Source organism: Lepisosteus oculatus, chromosome 10 (assembly GCF_040954835.1).
Source record: "Lepisosteus oculatus isolate fLepOcu1 chromosome 10, fLepOcu1.hap2, whole genome shotgun sequence".
NCBI classification, from domain to species: Eukaryota; Metazoa; Chordata; class Actinopteri; order Semionotiformes; family Lepisosteidae; genus Lepisosteus; species Lepisosteus oculatus.
Window position 1 is genome coordinate 4795439 of NC_090705.1, and position 16352 is coordinate 4811790.

A 16352-nucleotide genomic window follows, 5' to 3' on the forward strand; every position below is an offset into this window, starting at 1 on the left:
GTTATAAAAATCTGTCAATTTTTTTATAAGAAGGCCTCGAGTGGTTTGATTAAATATGCACAAATTAAAAAATGAAACACACATGAGAGGTTAGGGTATAAAGAATACATCGGTCTCTGGTGAGAAAAAGTTATAATCAAAATGAAACCCAATAAGCAAAAAGGAAAGGATTTGACTAATATCTGGCTGTAGAAAAGCAAAATTAGTGAGAGGCCTTCTGAAGAAAAGGCCAAGACATTGTAAGTTTTCATGCTGGTATTTTTCATATTTCACTTCAGGCCTTTTAACAAGAAACTAGCCAAGTGGCTGTACTATACTGTTTTCAAATAGGCAATGTTATTTTTACCACAGTTGCAGTCCTGGACTACAATTACAGACACATTTATCTTTTTTTGGATCTTCTGTCAACACAAATGAGCTCACATCATCCCTTTATTTAATTGAGCCAACCAAGGTCTCCACTAACTTTTAAATTCCATAAATTACTCTACTCCAGTGAGAATACCACATTTCTTACACAGAGGCCAAAAAAGCAAATAGCAACACAGCTTATGCTGTGGAAAAGTTAATAGAACGTTGAATTTATTTCATTGAATTTTTACATCAGACATCTTACTTACTTCTTACTCCCCTGTGACTAAGGCCTGGGCCTTTTCCCTTCTTTTTATGACTTTGCTACCCAATTTAGTTCTCCAAGCACAATATGTCACTTTGGCCTCCGCAATACCAAAGTAATTAGCAATTAATCAACTATCTTACCATTATTTTAAACAAAGGATTGATTGACTTCCTGCTCACAACACATATATATGCAGGTCAAAAACTTGTCATGAGCGTTTCATTACTATTTCAGTAATGTTAATTTAATTAACGCCCATTATTATTTTATTATTAGGCAAAACTCCCAGGTTCTTCAGAAGTTTACATGGCATTGATATTTAGATGCACCAAATTCTGGTGAGCCCGTGAGCATATCCAAGCAATCATCTGTGTAATTAACTTAATTTTCCATAATTGGTTTCTTTTTACTGTCAGGACAGAATACCCATTTTAAGGAGAAAAAACAACAGCAAGATGTCATGCAGAACAGAAAAACAGATTTGTGCTAATGGATCCCCCCCAAGTCACCATTCTGTTCCTGTTGTTAAAATCAGGAAAAAGACCAAGCAAATCTAACCCTCAGCATAAAGCAGCGAGCATTTGCTCAGGTTATGGACACTGACCCGGCAGAGTTTGTTATATCCAGATGAGCAACGTTGTGCTTCTGCCTAAGTAATGAACTTTCAAACTATGAACACGAATTTGAAAAGCGATTTAACTTCCAGGTGGCACTGTGGTGCACTGCTGCCTCACAGCACTGGGGTCCTGGGTTCAATTCCTGGGGTGCTGTCTGTGTGGAGCTTGTATGTTCTCCCCGTGTTCGTGTGGTTTTCCCCCAGTCCAAAGACATACTGGTAGGTTCATTGGCCCTGGAGTGAGTGTGCCCTGTGATGGACTGGCATCCTCTCCAGGGTGTATCCTGCTTTGCGCCCACTGTGTTCCAGGATAGGATCCGACCCTTAATTGGACGAAGTGGTGAGAAAACAAACGGACGGATTTAACTTCCAGACTCTGTGGGTGGGGTCGCTTGCCGGCTTGGCCACTTCACACTTCATGTACCTTTATTTCTCTCGGGTTATTCACTTGTTTTAATTTTATACTAGGAAGTAATGCATGAGAGGAAGTAGCAGGGAATAATATTGTATGTCTTAAAATAAATGGATTATCAGAAAAACAAAACCAGTAACTATGTTCTGTTTTTCTTTGTAAAAGGAAAGATGCAGCATGATGCTTGTTAATGTCCTACAAGGTCCAAAACATATGCCCCATTTTGTCAAAGTTCAAAGGTACTAAACATCCTTACTCTCCCAACTCAAATTTGACAACAATCAATCAGAGTATGAAAATCTACTCCAAAGAGTATAAACAACTAATTTCTTTGAAATACTGAAAACCGGTTTCTCTGTTTTAAGCATACTCTTATAACCCATTTCAAGACAATTCTCACATATGAGTCCATTTTCTTACAAAGACAAGATACTTGGACTTATGTCTTCCACTCCTGGGTAAAACTCACAATATTAAGAGAGAACAAAGACAGACGAACCGTCAATGACCTTTACAGCAAAGGGACCCAGGTGAAATGGCATCCTAGAACTTGATACCTCGAATAAATGTTACAATCTATTAAGCATAGCATTAAACAAATCGAAAAACTCTTCAATCTGAAACCTTGAAAAAAATCTGAAGGAGGTCTGCAAAGTCAAAACCTATAAAACTAAAGACGAGAAAAAGCAAAGACAGAGTCTAGACAGGAGGAGCGTGACCTTAAGTGGTGAAAGGAGTGACATTTTTAAGATGCAGCTGATGACTAAGGATTTTGTATAACTGAGATTTATTAAGACTTAAGCAACAGGAATTAGCCTCAGCATATATAAGAGAAGAGCTTTATGGGAAAACAGTTTGTGAAAAGGCAGTGGGGAAAATCAATTACTGCTTAAACAGATTTCCTGTTGTGCCAAATAATTTAATTTATTTTCCAATAACACTGAACCAGAACACAGTATGACAGTTGGTAGGGTAAGGGAAAGCACAATGATCTATGTACAAATGTATTCTTTCTTTTTATCTAAATCAGTAAGTCATCTTCACCACGCTGCCTTTATTAGGATAACATTACTTTCCGTTGAGTGACCTTGGCATCAGGCAAGGTATTGTGATCTCAGCCTGAGGCTATGTGCTTCTTGGATGGGAGGCCTTTTAAGGAGAATCATGTACTGCAATGACTGACACTGGTGGACCAGCGCTTAGCAGTCTTACATTTGGAAAAGAAAATTCTGTCAAGTTTCTGGTGATAGGCAGAACTGTTACCTAAGACTGCGATGGTAAAGGTAAAATGTCCTTAACATTGACATTAAGACACAAAGAAGACATAGGATGCTGTCTCTAATGTCATGGTTAAAGTAAATGCTTAGACACACAGCCTTCCTCAGCTTTCCTCTCATAGTTGGTCTACCCAGGCGGGTGTGGAGGTGGCTTACGCAGAACGAATATGTGAAAACAAATCAAAGTGTCTTTCATGCATAGCAATACTCCACTGGTGATGTGCTTAGCTGCACAGGTACAGTAGGCACTTACTGTACGCACTAATCTTTACAGCAAGTGTCACTGATCCGACTCATAATTACAGGCGGTCCCTGTTATGAGTCGCCTCCACTATGCATTGTTTTGCATGTACGCCGTTGATTAATTGTGCAACCTGACATCTAAACTCCTTACACTTACATCATTTTTCAAGGCACCAGGAGCCGGCAATGTACAGTGGATTTCATGGATTATTTTGTTCCAGGAATGAAAAAATATTACACAGAGCAAAACTGAACATTAAAAATTCTTCTTCTTGTAGAACATGCTGTTGCACTTGACTTGACTTGAGGAATCGTTATGCCTCAACATTAAAGTTGAGTTCATACCACCATACACTAGTGTGTCACCAATCCAACCCGATCCAATCAGTGTGTGATCGTTAACTTTAAAGGCATGAACTGTGTGGAAAAAATCTGCCCTGAATACCCCTTTGTAAGTCATTTTGCAATAAGTTACATTATTTAGAAATGTAATTTGGATTTCTGTAGAACCTTCATATTTACAGTACACTGTTCTTGTGGGGAAAAGTTTCATACAGTACGACACTTCATTATACACTACGTCTTGACTTCCTGGTCCCTCACCCCAACATATATCAGGGACCGCCTGTAGGAGATTTTTAATTAATTTATAAAATTATTTTTTTTTAAATAATTGTGCACAATTCAATTTAAAAACAACAAAACTATTTGAAGAGAACAACAAAAACAAAAGGTTACATACTTGTGTATCTTATACATAACCCCAAAGATCTTAGCCATCTTAACAAGTGTAACAAGCCTGTCTTGAAACTATTCCATGCAAAAACAATAAGAAAACAAAACCTTTCTGAGTTTCTATTACACTCTATAATCTTGCTCCTTGACATTTATGCACAAGAACTGTACAAATTCACCTTTTAAAGGTAGTGGCTTTGTTTAATCCGACATCGACACCTGCTAATTGCCTTCTCAAACTGATGAGCTGGCATGCTTCTCAATTTTTAAAAATGTGACAGGTGTTTATTTTCTGAACTAAACCTGAGTTGAATCATTTAATTTAGCAATTCTGGGAAATACTCTGTAATTTCAAAACGCTAGAACTCATCCCACATTTTGACTGGGGGGTGCTGTATTTTACCGGCAACAACACTGAAAATGTGGACCAACTGCCAATATGTGTTCTTTCTCATGCCTCTGAGCCAGTAAAAATAAATCCAATCCAACATATAATTTGGATCTTGGGCACAGGAAAATCTGTACGTCCAATTTAAACACTATATGAACAGTATTTATGCGTTATACTGCACGAAAAGCCAATCGGTATCGTTTCCAGAAAGAGACAACTATTAAAATGATAAAAACAATTTATTCAGCTGTAGAAATGCTTCAGTTCATTATACAAACACATTTCTAGTTTCTGGAGATCACATGCATATCTTGAAAAACTTGTGGTTAGTTTGAAAGCTTTGAAATTCTAGAAAGCTTGAACCTGTGCACTCAAGTGTTTTTAATGGCAGAACATTAAATTATCATTAGTTTAAGAACACTCAGTACGGACAAAAAAAGGCAACACTGTCACACATCCGTGCATTTTCCTGCATTACATTAACATTCAAAATAAGTGATATTTCAATCAAAATTATATTTTCTACAATTATTTTTCTTCATTACCAAAGAATCAAAAACTGTTAAAAGACATTTCATTAAGTTGAAATGTTATTCTTATGAATCTATTTACCTAGATGTTTAGGGATACTGTTTTACATTACTAACTTTTTTGCTGGATTTAGTTGTAATCATTTATCTCCTTCATACTGACATGATCTCAATAACAGTGACCTAAGTAACTCCTCCTGACAATTTTATCACCAAATAATTCTAATGAGTTTCAGAGTGACATATTGTTTTGACACTGCACAGTACCCTGACCTATTCAGAAAAAAAACTAGCTACCGGCCTTACCTACAGGCCAATTTTTAAATTGTAAATCTGAATGCCACCCCACTCCTTCAGCTCACGTTAGCTTGGGAAATTTAAGATCAGCAGGAGACAATCAATTCCACTATCTTGCCATTTGACTCCTCACTTAAAGACTCTAATGAGAGAACGTTGCCAGGCAACCGAAGCTAGGAGAACAGGCCATAAGCCTACTGATCTCTGCCAGGTCAGATACACAGTGATCTCTAATTTGGAGCGTTCAGCTAACTTCAGAGGATTCACAAATTCTGGTGGAAGACTGATATTCAACTGCATGCTTTTCTTTCTTGTGTTCTGCAGATGAGCTATAATATGACTTTTATCTCCCTAAAATAGCATGTGTCAAAATCAAATCTCTTTGTTAGCCGAGTTTCATAAGGCTGTTCATATTTAAAACTGACACATATCCCTTTCAGTGAATAACAACTTGGATAGCACCAAAAAAAAGTGTGGGTTATATTTACAAATATACAGTTACAAATAATTGCTTTTCCCAAAAAAAATATTTTGTACATTAGAAAAAAATATGTACTGTACACTACTGTGTTACATGTGCAAATAGTGTGTAGTAGTATGCACTACCCAGTGATAAGAGACCAAGTTAATGAGCCAAGGCTCCTGCGATGACTGGGTGTGGGACTGATTTTCCTGGCAGTGTCACCCACCCCAACACAACCTGCAGTCGCTTGGCAAAGGACTCCTACAGGATTCTCACTGAAGCAGACAGGCGCAGAGGAGTCGACTCATGTGAGGAGCCCACAGCAAACATGCCTTCCTGCAAGGGCTTTGAACATGGAAGCACCATGCCACTGCTTTCATTTAAACCGATTTGTGTCCTCTGGATTCTCGCATCCTCCAACAATTCAGAATCCCCCTGCATCTTTCACAAATACTGCATGTTCAATAACGGCTTCCTGCCAATTCAGGAAAGTGTAAAACTGGCTGAGCGTACCCTTTAGTTTTAAGATTAAGATTATAATCCCAGAATTGTCTAAAAATGGTTAAAAAGTATTTGATTTTTTCAGCAAACTATATATGTAGTGTAAAGGGATCAAAATTCTTCCTTTAAGAAATACCTTAACAATGTGGACCTTAGATTTACTAAAATTACCCTGCAAAACTGCTAGTGTGATAGGTAATAATATCCATATAACATTCGAATGGGCTCCCTGTGTACATCCACATACTTGGGATTTCACTTTTTTAGGACAGGGGTTAAAGAGAATGAATATATGAATGTACCCTTCTAGACAGTAAAAAGGAAAATAAAAACAAAACACTCTCATTCCCGCTTGGTTGTTTTATGTATCTAGGACAGAACACATTCAACAGAGCATGCAATCAGAAAAAAGGCACATACTGTATTTAGATGGTTCTAAGAGCAAGGATGAACGTGTTTAAATCATTTATGCTGTCTGTCTCAATGCCACATTATAGCAATTGCAATAATTCCCGAGATTCGACTGGAAATGAGCGAGGAACCATTGCTAAGTGCAGCAGTCACACAGACAGCCATGGCTTCATTTTTATCCTCACATTGGCTGGGTCCTGGCACCTCCCTGATTAATTTCACAATCCCTTGACTTCTCACTGCTCCCAGGAACCCTGATTTGCCCACTCCTGTCACGGAGAGGAGTCATTCCTGACAGGATCAGAAATACAGACATAAAGCATTCATAATCAGAGCCCTCTGTTGTTGTCCCTCTGTAGCTGTGCTTGAAATTGATGTGATGACATGGGTGCATCCACTCTGGTCTTAGGCTCAGTCAGGCAGAATGTTAATGAAGTCACCTGCTACCACTGACACACCCCATGTGTCAGCTGTTTAACATAATTAAATAAGTGCTCTCTACCACTTATACGCATTTCCTCAAAAAGCTTGTGGTAACTTATTTTACTGACAGCAAACATTTTTTTTATCAATCAATATCAAACAAAACACAAAATATCCTTTCAATTTAAACCCGGTTTTCATGAAAAGCACTGAAGGATCTATGTGCTGCTCAATGAGGTAGTTTCAACTAGTATCTCCATAACAGATATTTCAAGAGTTCCAAGAAGATGTTAAAGGAAAATAATGTTTGTTTTGCCTCTTCCTGCGTATGTGGGGCAGCAGGGTTATTTTAGCACTAAAAACAATTTTCCTAAAATATTTATCTTTGTTTTCCACCTTTTTGCGGCACATGGTTTGTTAACTCTGAAACACAAACTAAGGATGGAAGAAGCTATCCAGAGAAGCTGATGAAGCTGATACCCTGGCTTCTTTCATGATACCGCTGCATGAGATCCTAGCATCAGTTAGCTGCTAACTACCAAATGAGCTGGATAGGCTGAATGGCCAGATGGCTTCTCGTTTGTAACCGTTCTTATGTAAGCTGTGTACTGAATGAGATGATAACACCAAAAGCCTATTCTTAGTCATATTGCTAAACCCATAGTTTTTTTTCCTATGAAACTCAATTTTCGTGTAATAAGGTCTTCTGAAAGCATCATTTTCTGCTGATACTGGTCACATTTTCATGAAATCCACCCAAACAAATAGTATTTACTGCACAGCAAGGTGATGGCCAGTTACCCTCAGAGAAAATTACTGTTCTATCCAATTCTTAACAGTCAAAAATCTGGGAGGATAAAAGCATCCCTAAACACAGATATTGCTGTGGAGAGAACAGATAACAAACCATGTGAAATGATTCTAAATGGAGCCTATCTCTTTAACATAACTGAAAAAATGTTACCCCCCTAATTAAGGATCCATCCACACAAACCTGTCTCTTCGGAAACAGCATCAGAACAGTTACCTGATAAAAAAAAATGTTCAGACTGTTTTTCAAAGGACATAGTTAAAAATATTAATAGTAAGACAGTAGCTTGTCCTGTAGTGTGGAATGCAGAAACTTTTATTATCTGAACCTTTGTCCAACAGGGCTTAAAAAGCACAAGAAATGTAGATCTGTTTTCTTTGTTTTTATCCATTTCCCTCCTGCTTTCAGAGGTCAGTTACACAAAATAGCTGAAATGATGCAGCCTTTTAAAAAAAAAACTGATGCTGTTTTTGTCTTGTTTACAGGTTATTTAAAGGTAGGACAGCATACTGGGAAGTGCAGTACCATAATTATTTAAACAACACTGGCAATGGCTGTGGAAATAAACGGAAGTTTTGCATTATTCAGTTTCAAGTACTTTGTCAACCTTCACTCCAACATCTCCCTATTCCATATTATGCATCAGGAACCACAGAAAATGTCAAACAAAACTGATTAAGGTCAGATGACAAGAGACATTATGTTTATTATTATTCCTAGCAGACAAGTGTACCTTGTAAGTTTTCACATTACCTTGAATTTTAATTATTTGCTTATACTTTTATTATACAGATATTGGGAATTATGATTTATATACTGTACAGCTTTGCAAAACGTAATCCACTCATTCGGCAGAAACGTTCTTCATGGAATCTGACTGAATCATCATTGCCCAGGTGTTTCAAAAACCATCACTGAATACAAAGATGATGAATTATTCATCTCACACACCAGAATTAATTTAGTAACTCAAAGGGAGCTGAACATTCCCCTCTCAGAATTATCTCCTCAACAGATTTGGGTTTTACAAACACAAAACAAGGCAATAATTTTAATCAAACAGACTCTTTTGGCAAAATGCACATAATTCTGGGAAAATCACATAGTATTTGTTGGTTTGGAATTTCTGACTTGCACATACTGGTCCATGAGCATCATAGGAAGCAGCTGGGCCCTCTGTTAAAAACGTGATTGCTAGAGAGAGAACATGAACAGATCCTAACATGCCACTTGCATTCCACCTTATCAAGACCCAGCTGCTTCTGTAGCCACAGAGAGAGCCTTTTCAGCACGAGCCTTTTCAGCACTTACACTGTTGTCTTTCCCACAAACATGCCAACAATAAATAATGCACACAATGTCATACAAAATTAAAGACATTGCTGGAAAAGTAATCAATAGCAAATTAGTTCAGAAAAGCATCACTTTATGTGGGAACAAGTATATAGGTTTATTCTACGCTGAAAAGAGAAGAAGGAAAACACTATTTATCGGCTGTGGAGCCTTCTTCACACACCTGAAGAAGGCTCCACAGCCGAAACACTGCCTTTTCTTTCTTCTCTTTTCAGCATGAAATAAACCTATTACTTGTTCCTTTGCAGCCTACGCATGCTGACGCAGCTACCCTCCTGAATCCCTTTATATATATTTTTTTATTTGATGGCATCAACACACACAGGGATGGTTGTAGTTTTAAGTTATAATGTAAGGGTGCACATATTTTGTTGTCATTTGCTTATTAAAAAATATCTACATGTATAATGAAGTATGGATGTTCAAATGTTTTTTAACCAATTCTTATGTTATTCTAAATACCTATGTTCTTCTTATTTTTGTACTACTTTATATTGTATTATTACAGCCTATTTGGTGTTTATAGGGTAACTAACCATTTTAATGAGCATTCAAATGCCGTATTGATTTAAAATACAATATTCAAATACCTAATTATTTATTAATTAATTATTAATTATTTTGAATTAATAGTATACTACAATGCGGAATTGAATTACTTTAATCCACTTATCTCCATGATAAAGTTTCATTTTTTTCCTTCTCCAAACAATATTTGTATTAAAGAACTAATTTAAACAACAAATCTGTCACAAGCAATGAAAACAAAACAATGTGCTTGTTAACTAACACATTGACATAGCAAAAACAGACAAGCTTTTATCTTCCCTCCTGTTCTGAAAAGGCTGTGTGAGTCAAGTGTGAAATTGGGTGTTCTCTGTTCTAATGCACGCCAATAATATAGTTCGGTATCTTCTATAAAATAAAAGCAATACAAGCAAAGGTCTATAATTTTGGAAATTAAACTTTTTTAACCTTTAAAACATATTGAATAATAACAATTTACAACAGCCCTTTATCTAAATTACATGAGCAAGAATAGAGGAGTTAGCGGTGAATTCTAATTAACTGGAATCAAACTCATGAAACACAATTTAACCATCAATTCAACTATAACTGATTTCTAATCCAACCATACAACTTTAAAAATCAACAATGATGTACCTTTTAGACTGGTTAAAATTTGATTTAATTGTGTTGAACAAAAAGTAAGTTTTTTTTTTGAGCCAAAAAATATAACAGATACAGTATTATATCCCATTGATCATTCCTATTAATCTTATGATCACACAAATTGCTTGCCTATAGCAAAGATTAATTTTGACTTTGTTGCCCCAATGCTTGTATAAAGCTCTGTATGTTTGCAAGGGAAATATGCGATATGGATATGTCAGTAATCTGTTCCTTATATAATAATATATGATAAACAAAAAGCAAATCTGGTTATAATTCCATAAAGTAGATGGCATCAAAAGCTATTTTCAGAAACTCAAATGCCTATCACATCAGAATCTCTTAAATTTCTGCTATTACTCAGCCTAACTCAAATATTGGGCTTTTAAGCTTTTGATGCATATGACTCAAAATGTAGTCAGGGATGTTACACAAAGACCTTTCACGATGAAAAACAAAAACAAAATGTCTCTTTCATGAAACTCAGATTTCCTATGTGAAAATGAATATAACAGATTTGTATAATGTCAATCGTAGTTTATGCATGACCTTCCTATAATAAAATATTTACTATATGACCAGCAAAGCTTACATAACACAGATGAAAATTTCAGAAGGCACTATGGCATGAAATATTACCTATTTGATTTGGCCTTAACATTATCAGCACACTGAAATCCTAAATGAATCTTTTAAACTACTTTACACTTAATAATAACAGTTGCTTACACTTACAGTATACAGTATAGCGCTTTTCTGGACACTCCACTCAACGCACTTTACAGGTAATGGAGATCCCCTCCACCAACACCAGTGTGCAGCCCCACCTGAATGATGTGACGGCAGCCATACTGCGCCAGTACACTCACCACACACCAGTGATGAAGCCAGTTCATAGATGGGGATTATTAGGAGGCCATGATTGGTACAGGCCAGGGGGAAATTTGGCTAGGATGTCAGGTGAACACCCCTATTCTTTTCGAGAAACAGGACCTCGGTTTTACGTCTCGTTCAAAGGAGGGTGCTTTTTTACAATATAGTATCCCCATCACTATACTGGGGCATTAGGACCCACACAGAGTGCAAGGTGAGCGCCCCCTGCTGGCCCCACTAACACCTCTTCCAGTAGCCACCTTAGTTTTTCCCAGGAGATCTCCCATCCAGGTACTGGCCAGGCTCACACCTGCTGAGCTTCAGTGGGTTGCAGAGTGATATGGCTGCTGGCAATTGGGAGGAGACTACTATACATCATATGCAATCATTATCATTACAGAAACACCAGACCAATAAAGACCTTTTTCTGATTTAAGGTGCTGGGCAGTTACTACCTCTGTGGGTTCTGACAAAGTCCACTGGGTGGACTGTGGAAATACCGCTGAAGATTTTGAATGCTTGACTTGAGGGCAGGTCCCCTCATAGTCTACTCTATTCAAGATCAAAAAGGTTTAGTTCTTTTAGCCAGTCAGTGTAGTTCTCTCCTTTGAACCTAGGATGTATCTGGTTGCTCTATTCTGGACTGATTCCAGAGCAACAATATATATTTTTATATTTATATTTTTATAAGTGTTGACCTAAAACTATACAAAAAGTGTAAATGGGTTCTTACTAATGCTTAGCACAAACACAGCTTAAAATTATTTTTAAATATTTCAAATGTGGCACGGCTAGTTTCAGTACTACAGCACGAGAAGCTCCCTCTTGACTGTCCTTGCAGTATTCACAGTGGGAAAATGGGGACATACCGTGCAGAGATCTTTGTACTGCATCTTCTGAAACTTGGTGTCTGCATTTCCTGCACACAGTTCGACATATCCCAGCACCACCTGGAACACGGTGTTGTGAATGGCCTGGGTGAAATGCATATGGAGTTGGTCCATTGCAGTCTGTGGATACAAAAAAGTGAAAGATAACTTTCTCCATTGAGATTCTTTAAACTGTTTCTTTTCTACTTTCTACAAAATACTGCCTATTTTTGTAATACTAAAGATATTAATTAATGATGAAATTCATATGTATGCTTATCATAAATTGTAAAAATGCATATACATAAAAAAAGGAAAGCTATTTTAAAGTTCCTGATTAGGTGTTTATGTGCATTACAAAACATAATATAATCAAACTTTTAAGATTTTGTTGTTGGATGTTTAAAGATAATTTCTATTTCTAATTTATTATTTAAACAATAATAACACTTGCTAATGTATTGGCACTATTTCTGATTTGTTTGTTGTAGCTGCTGGCTTCTTGCCATTGACGTATGCATTGTTTTTCCAGTATACCTACATCTAAAACGGAGTATTTAAATTAATAACAGTGTGACGCGCTGCGCTCAAGCTGTCTAGGATGTACGGAGATTAGACACTAACAAGATCAGCCCTGGCACTGACTGAGTGTCAGTGAGTGGCACGGAAACACAAAGAAATAACACAGCAACAGCTCACGCTCTGCCAAGCCACCTTAAAGTCACCGCAGAAAAGCTTGCACATGCCTAGAGCCATGTTGTGGGCAGGCAAAGCCACAAAACACAAAGAACACTGATCTCCTCATATTCCTTTGCTTTCTTTCGGTCACCTTTGGTTTTCATCACCTTCCAGGAAACAAGTACCTGTTCTTTACTGTCTCATAACAATCTAACACAGGTAACTGTGTACAGAGGAACTGGCACACTTTAAAACAGAAAAAAACAGGCAATTCCATGACGAAATGCATGTCAAGAAATCAAAATGGTCGCTTAAAAATAATAGCCAACCTTGAGGCCAAGACAGGCCAAGCATTTGCATTTCAAACGTGCTATACATTCATGTGTGAATTCCCACTTAATAAGGTTTTAGCAGGTATGCAGGTATGAGTGGGATTTTTCTAACTAAAAGAATAGTCAAGCCAATACATGGAGATCTATTTGAAGCCCAGAAGAAAACATCTGGGCCTACTTGACATCTGTGACCCTGAACACGGCCTTCAAAGTCACCATCAACCGTGTGTAACGGACCAAGCATGGCTGTTTATTTTTTATCAATCAACAGCACAACTTCTTCATGCCTGAGTCTTTTTTCTCACAAAGCTGGACTGGTCTTGGGTGCAAACAAACCCGTAACGGATGTGAGATGCGTGTGCGATAAAAAGAAAAGGACAGAGCGTTGTTCAGATAAACAGCACAGCTGCTGGCCATTGGCAGTGGAGCACTTAAGGCAAATGGATGTATTTTTAATAGACAAATCCAAATTACTTTATTTGTGAGGAAGACTCAAGGTGAAATAGACATCTTTCAGGCTTTTAACATTTAAGACAAGAAGGTCAGCATTTATCATCTTGAAAAAAGGGCAAAGAAAGCAGAGAGGAACATGATAGCACTGAAAACCCAGCCAGCTCCTACGCAGCCATTAGCCAGCACAATTACCCAAAAGTACCCTAAGTAACCTTCTGCATTGTGAACTCCCTGTATTTTATTTCTGCGGCTACCTTTTAAGTGTTATTAACTAGAAAACAAATGTGGTAATTTGTTTCCAAAAATAAACACCCCATCCAAGACAACCTGCCTAAGGCTTCATTGCTTATTCCGAAACACTGACCACTGGATATAGATCTGTTTAATTAGCACACATTCTTATTTGAATATAACTGGTGATTTCAATGTAAGTTGTAAAGTAATACACATCTTACACTTACACAACAGCAAACATATAATTGGAACTGAAGGCACTTTATTTTAAACTCCTCTCCAAGATATTCTGATTGTTCTACGGCTGTCTTTGATCCTGATAGAGGTTTATTCTGCGCCCTCAGTGCCACAGAGATTTTGTATGTCTCAGACAGTGATCAGCACTGATTTGTCTTCACTGGAGAACATGAATACACTACTTTTATTTTACTTAAAGAGATAAATGAAGATGTAACAATGCAGAGTGAAAGAAATTTAGTATTTCTGATAACAGCCAAATTATTAGAACTGGTACCCTAGCATTCTTCAAGCAACTACTGGATGAGATCCTCAGATCAATTAGTTATTAAGAAACTAAATGAGCAAATTTGAAATCTTACTTATGTTCCTAATAATTGACAATTACTCCCACGTATCAGGATGTAATTTGGACATGCTCACAGCATTGTAGAAGAGTTACAATAACAATATCAATTAATACTGGAAGAGTGCTCTTCCTGTTTGATTTTAAAGTCTTTCTTCTCTAAGAGAAGAAATACATGGCTGAAATGTACTTTTATAACATATCATTCACTACAGAGTGACACAGCGTTTGGCAGATCTTTGGTGGAATATACAGAGGGAAAGACTTATAGGGTTGGGGTAGTGTGGGAGAGGAGTTTGAGTGCTAAATAAGTAAATAATGCTCATTATGAGAACATGAAAACAGTTACTCTGCCTATCCCACCCATTTGGTAGAAAGTGGTTAATGATCTCATCCAGCCATTTTGTATTCCATATCAGGTCTATTTTTTGTTGAAATATTACAATGAAAACAAATTTCTGGACAAAAAAAACAATTTTTGAATAGTAGGAATTTGTTCAAAATTTGGTTCACCAGCCAAAGATTCAAATGTAATGCACAGGTTTATTAAAATTTTCATGCAATGATACAGCATAAACAAAGGAAGTTATCTCAAACTAAACATTTACATTTCTCCAAATTCCTACTGCCTGTCATTAAATAATTAATATATTTATAAACTTCATCAAAAGTCTTCTGAAGCAAGACTCACATAATTATCTTAAACAGGAAGAATCCATTAAATGGCACAAATTGACACTGCAGTAATAGTTATTGAACAACTCAGCTAATGGCAACAACTCACTTGTGTTTTTCCCAGGAGCGTATAAGCCTGCTGAACTTTGGTATAATGAGTGACATCAAAGTGCTTGCAGGTTTTCGACAAGGCAACATCCAGTTGTTCCTAAAGGGAAAAGATGGGTTAACGAAATAAAATAGGTTAATATGGGCAAAATAAAAACTGTATTGCCAAGGCTGCAATAAACAAAGATTTCTTTAACATCGCCCTTTTCAGGGTGCTAACAATGCAATTAGTTTTCTTACATATGATACGTTAAAACTTTGTGGAATACCTCTCCCTCTAACAGCCCGCAACAGTCAAGATGTCAGTAACTGGAAAATCGATACCTTTGAAGAGGTGGAAAAACTAAGAAAATGGAAATTGTTGCATATTAATAAATTACTGATAAAAGAAATCTCATTCTTTCATTCCGTTCTTCCAAATGCATTAGCCTGGAGCCAGTAACCTTGAAATCTTCAGTACAACTACTTCAGGAACTTGAAATTACACCGTGCTATTAAAATAATGGTAAAGTGCAAAGACACTTAAACTGAAGCAAACTTATTTCCATTTTTCTGTGATAAACTCTAAATGGAAGACAGGGATGAATTATTTAACTCTCAAGAAAAGCGTCTCGAAGAAGTTGGTGTACCTTTTCCCTTTCACCTTTTAATTTTAGGTCTCTCAACGAGAATGGATGATATATTAGTCTACTGAAAACAATGAAGGGAGGTCTTTGTGTGTCCAGGGAGTTACACCCGAGACCAACTTCATTTTACATCTGTAGCACGAGTTACAAAGTACTCAAATGTAAAGAACATCACTGCTTACATCAGTCCCATTATTGTATTATTAGACTTTAATACAAGAAATGATTTAAGAAAGGAATAAAATACATGGAGTTTGCAAAGGAAAACATTATTGTGAGGATTATGTAAGACTAAATGTATTGGAACACTTGTGTAAGCTTTGAAAGAAAATAATAGTAGCTGCATGCCCTGCAATCACATTTACTGAACAGAATAATTTAAAAGATACATTTTTCTATCACCCTATACAATTCTCAACTACACCAAGGAAACTCTTAATTTGGTTTTGGATTTGTGAAAATAGAATAAAGCTCTTTCCATCATTTACCATCATTTATTAAAGATAATCAAGGCTCATCCAAAGCTGAGACATTCAGAATAACCTCAGTTAATATATTCTTTTAGCCTTTCAGCAGTACTATAAAAATAAATGTGTTTTTTTTTGTAGAAAAGGGTTTAAAAATAAAGGTCTTCCCCACTAGTTCCCCACTTCCCCATTGTAGAGA

At 36.8% G+C, this 16352-nt stretch overlaps 1 protein-coding gene across 3 annotated transcripts in view; it reads right to left on the bottom strand.

Annotated features, from left to right (window-relative positions):
* The window catches only part of vps50 (VPS50 EARP/GARPII complex subunit), a 131035-nt gene that overhangs the window by 71861 nt on the left and 42822 nt on the right, over window positions 1-16352 (bottom strand). For all 3 annotated transcript variants that reach the window (XM_069194768.1, XM_069194767.1, XM_069194766.1), the window contains exons 11-12: window positions 15062-15160; window positions 11998-12138 (exon numbers count right to left, since the gene is read on the bottom strand). In XM_069194768.1, coding sequence (XP_069050869.1) covers window positions 11998-12138; window positions 15062-15160 — 240 coding nt within the window. The remainder of the gene's footprint in view (window positions 1-11997; window positions 12139-15061; window positions 15161-16352) is intronic.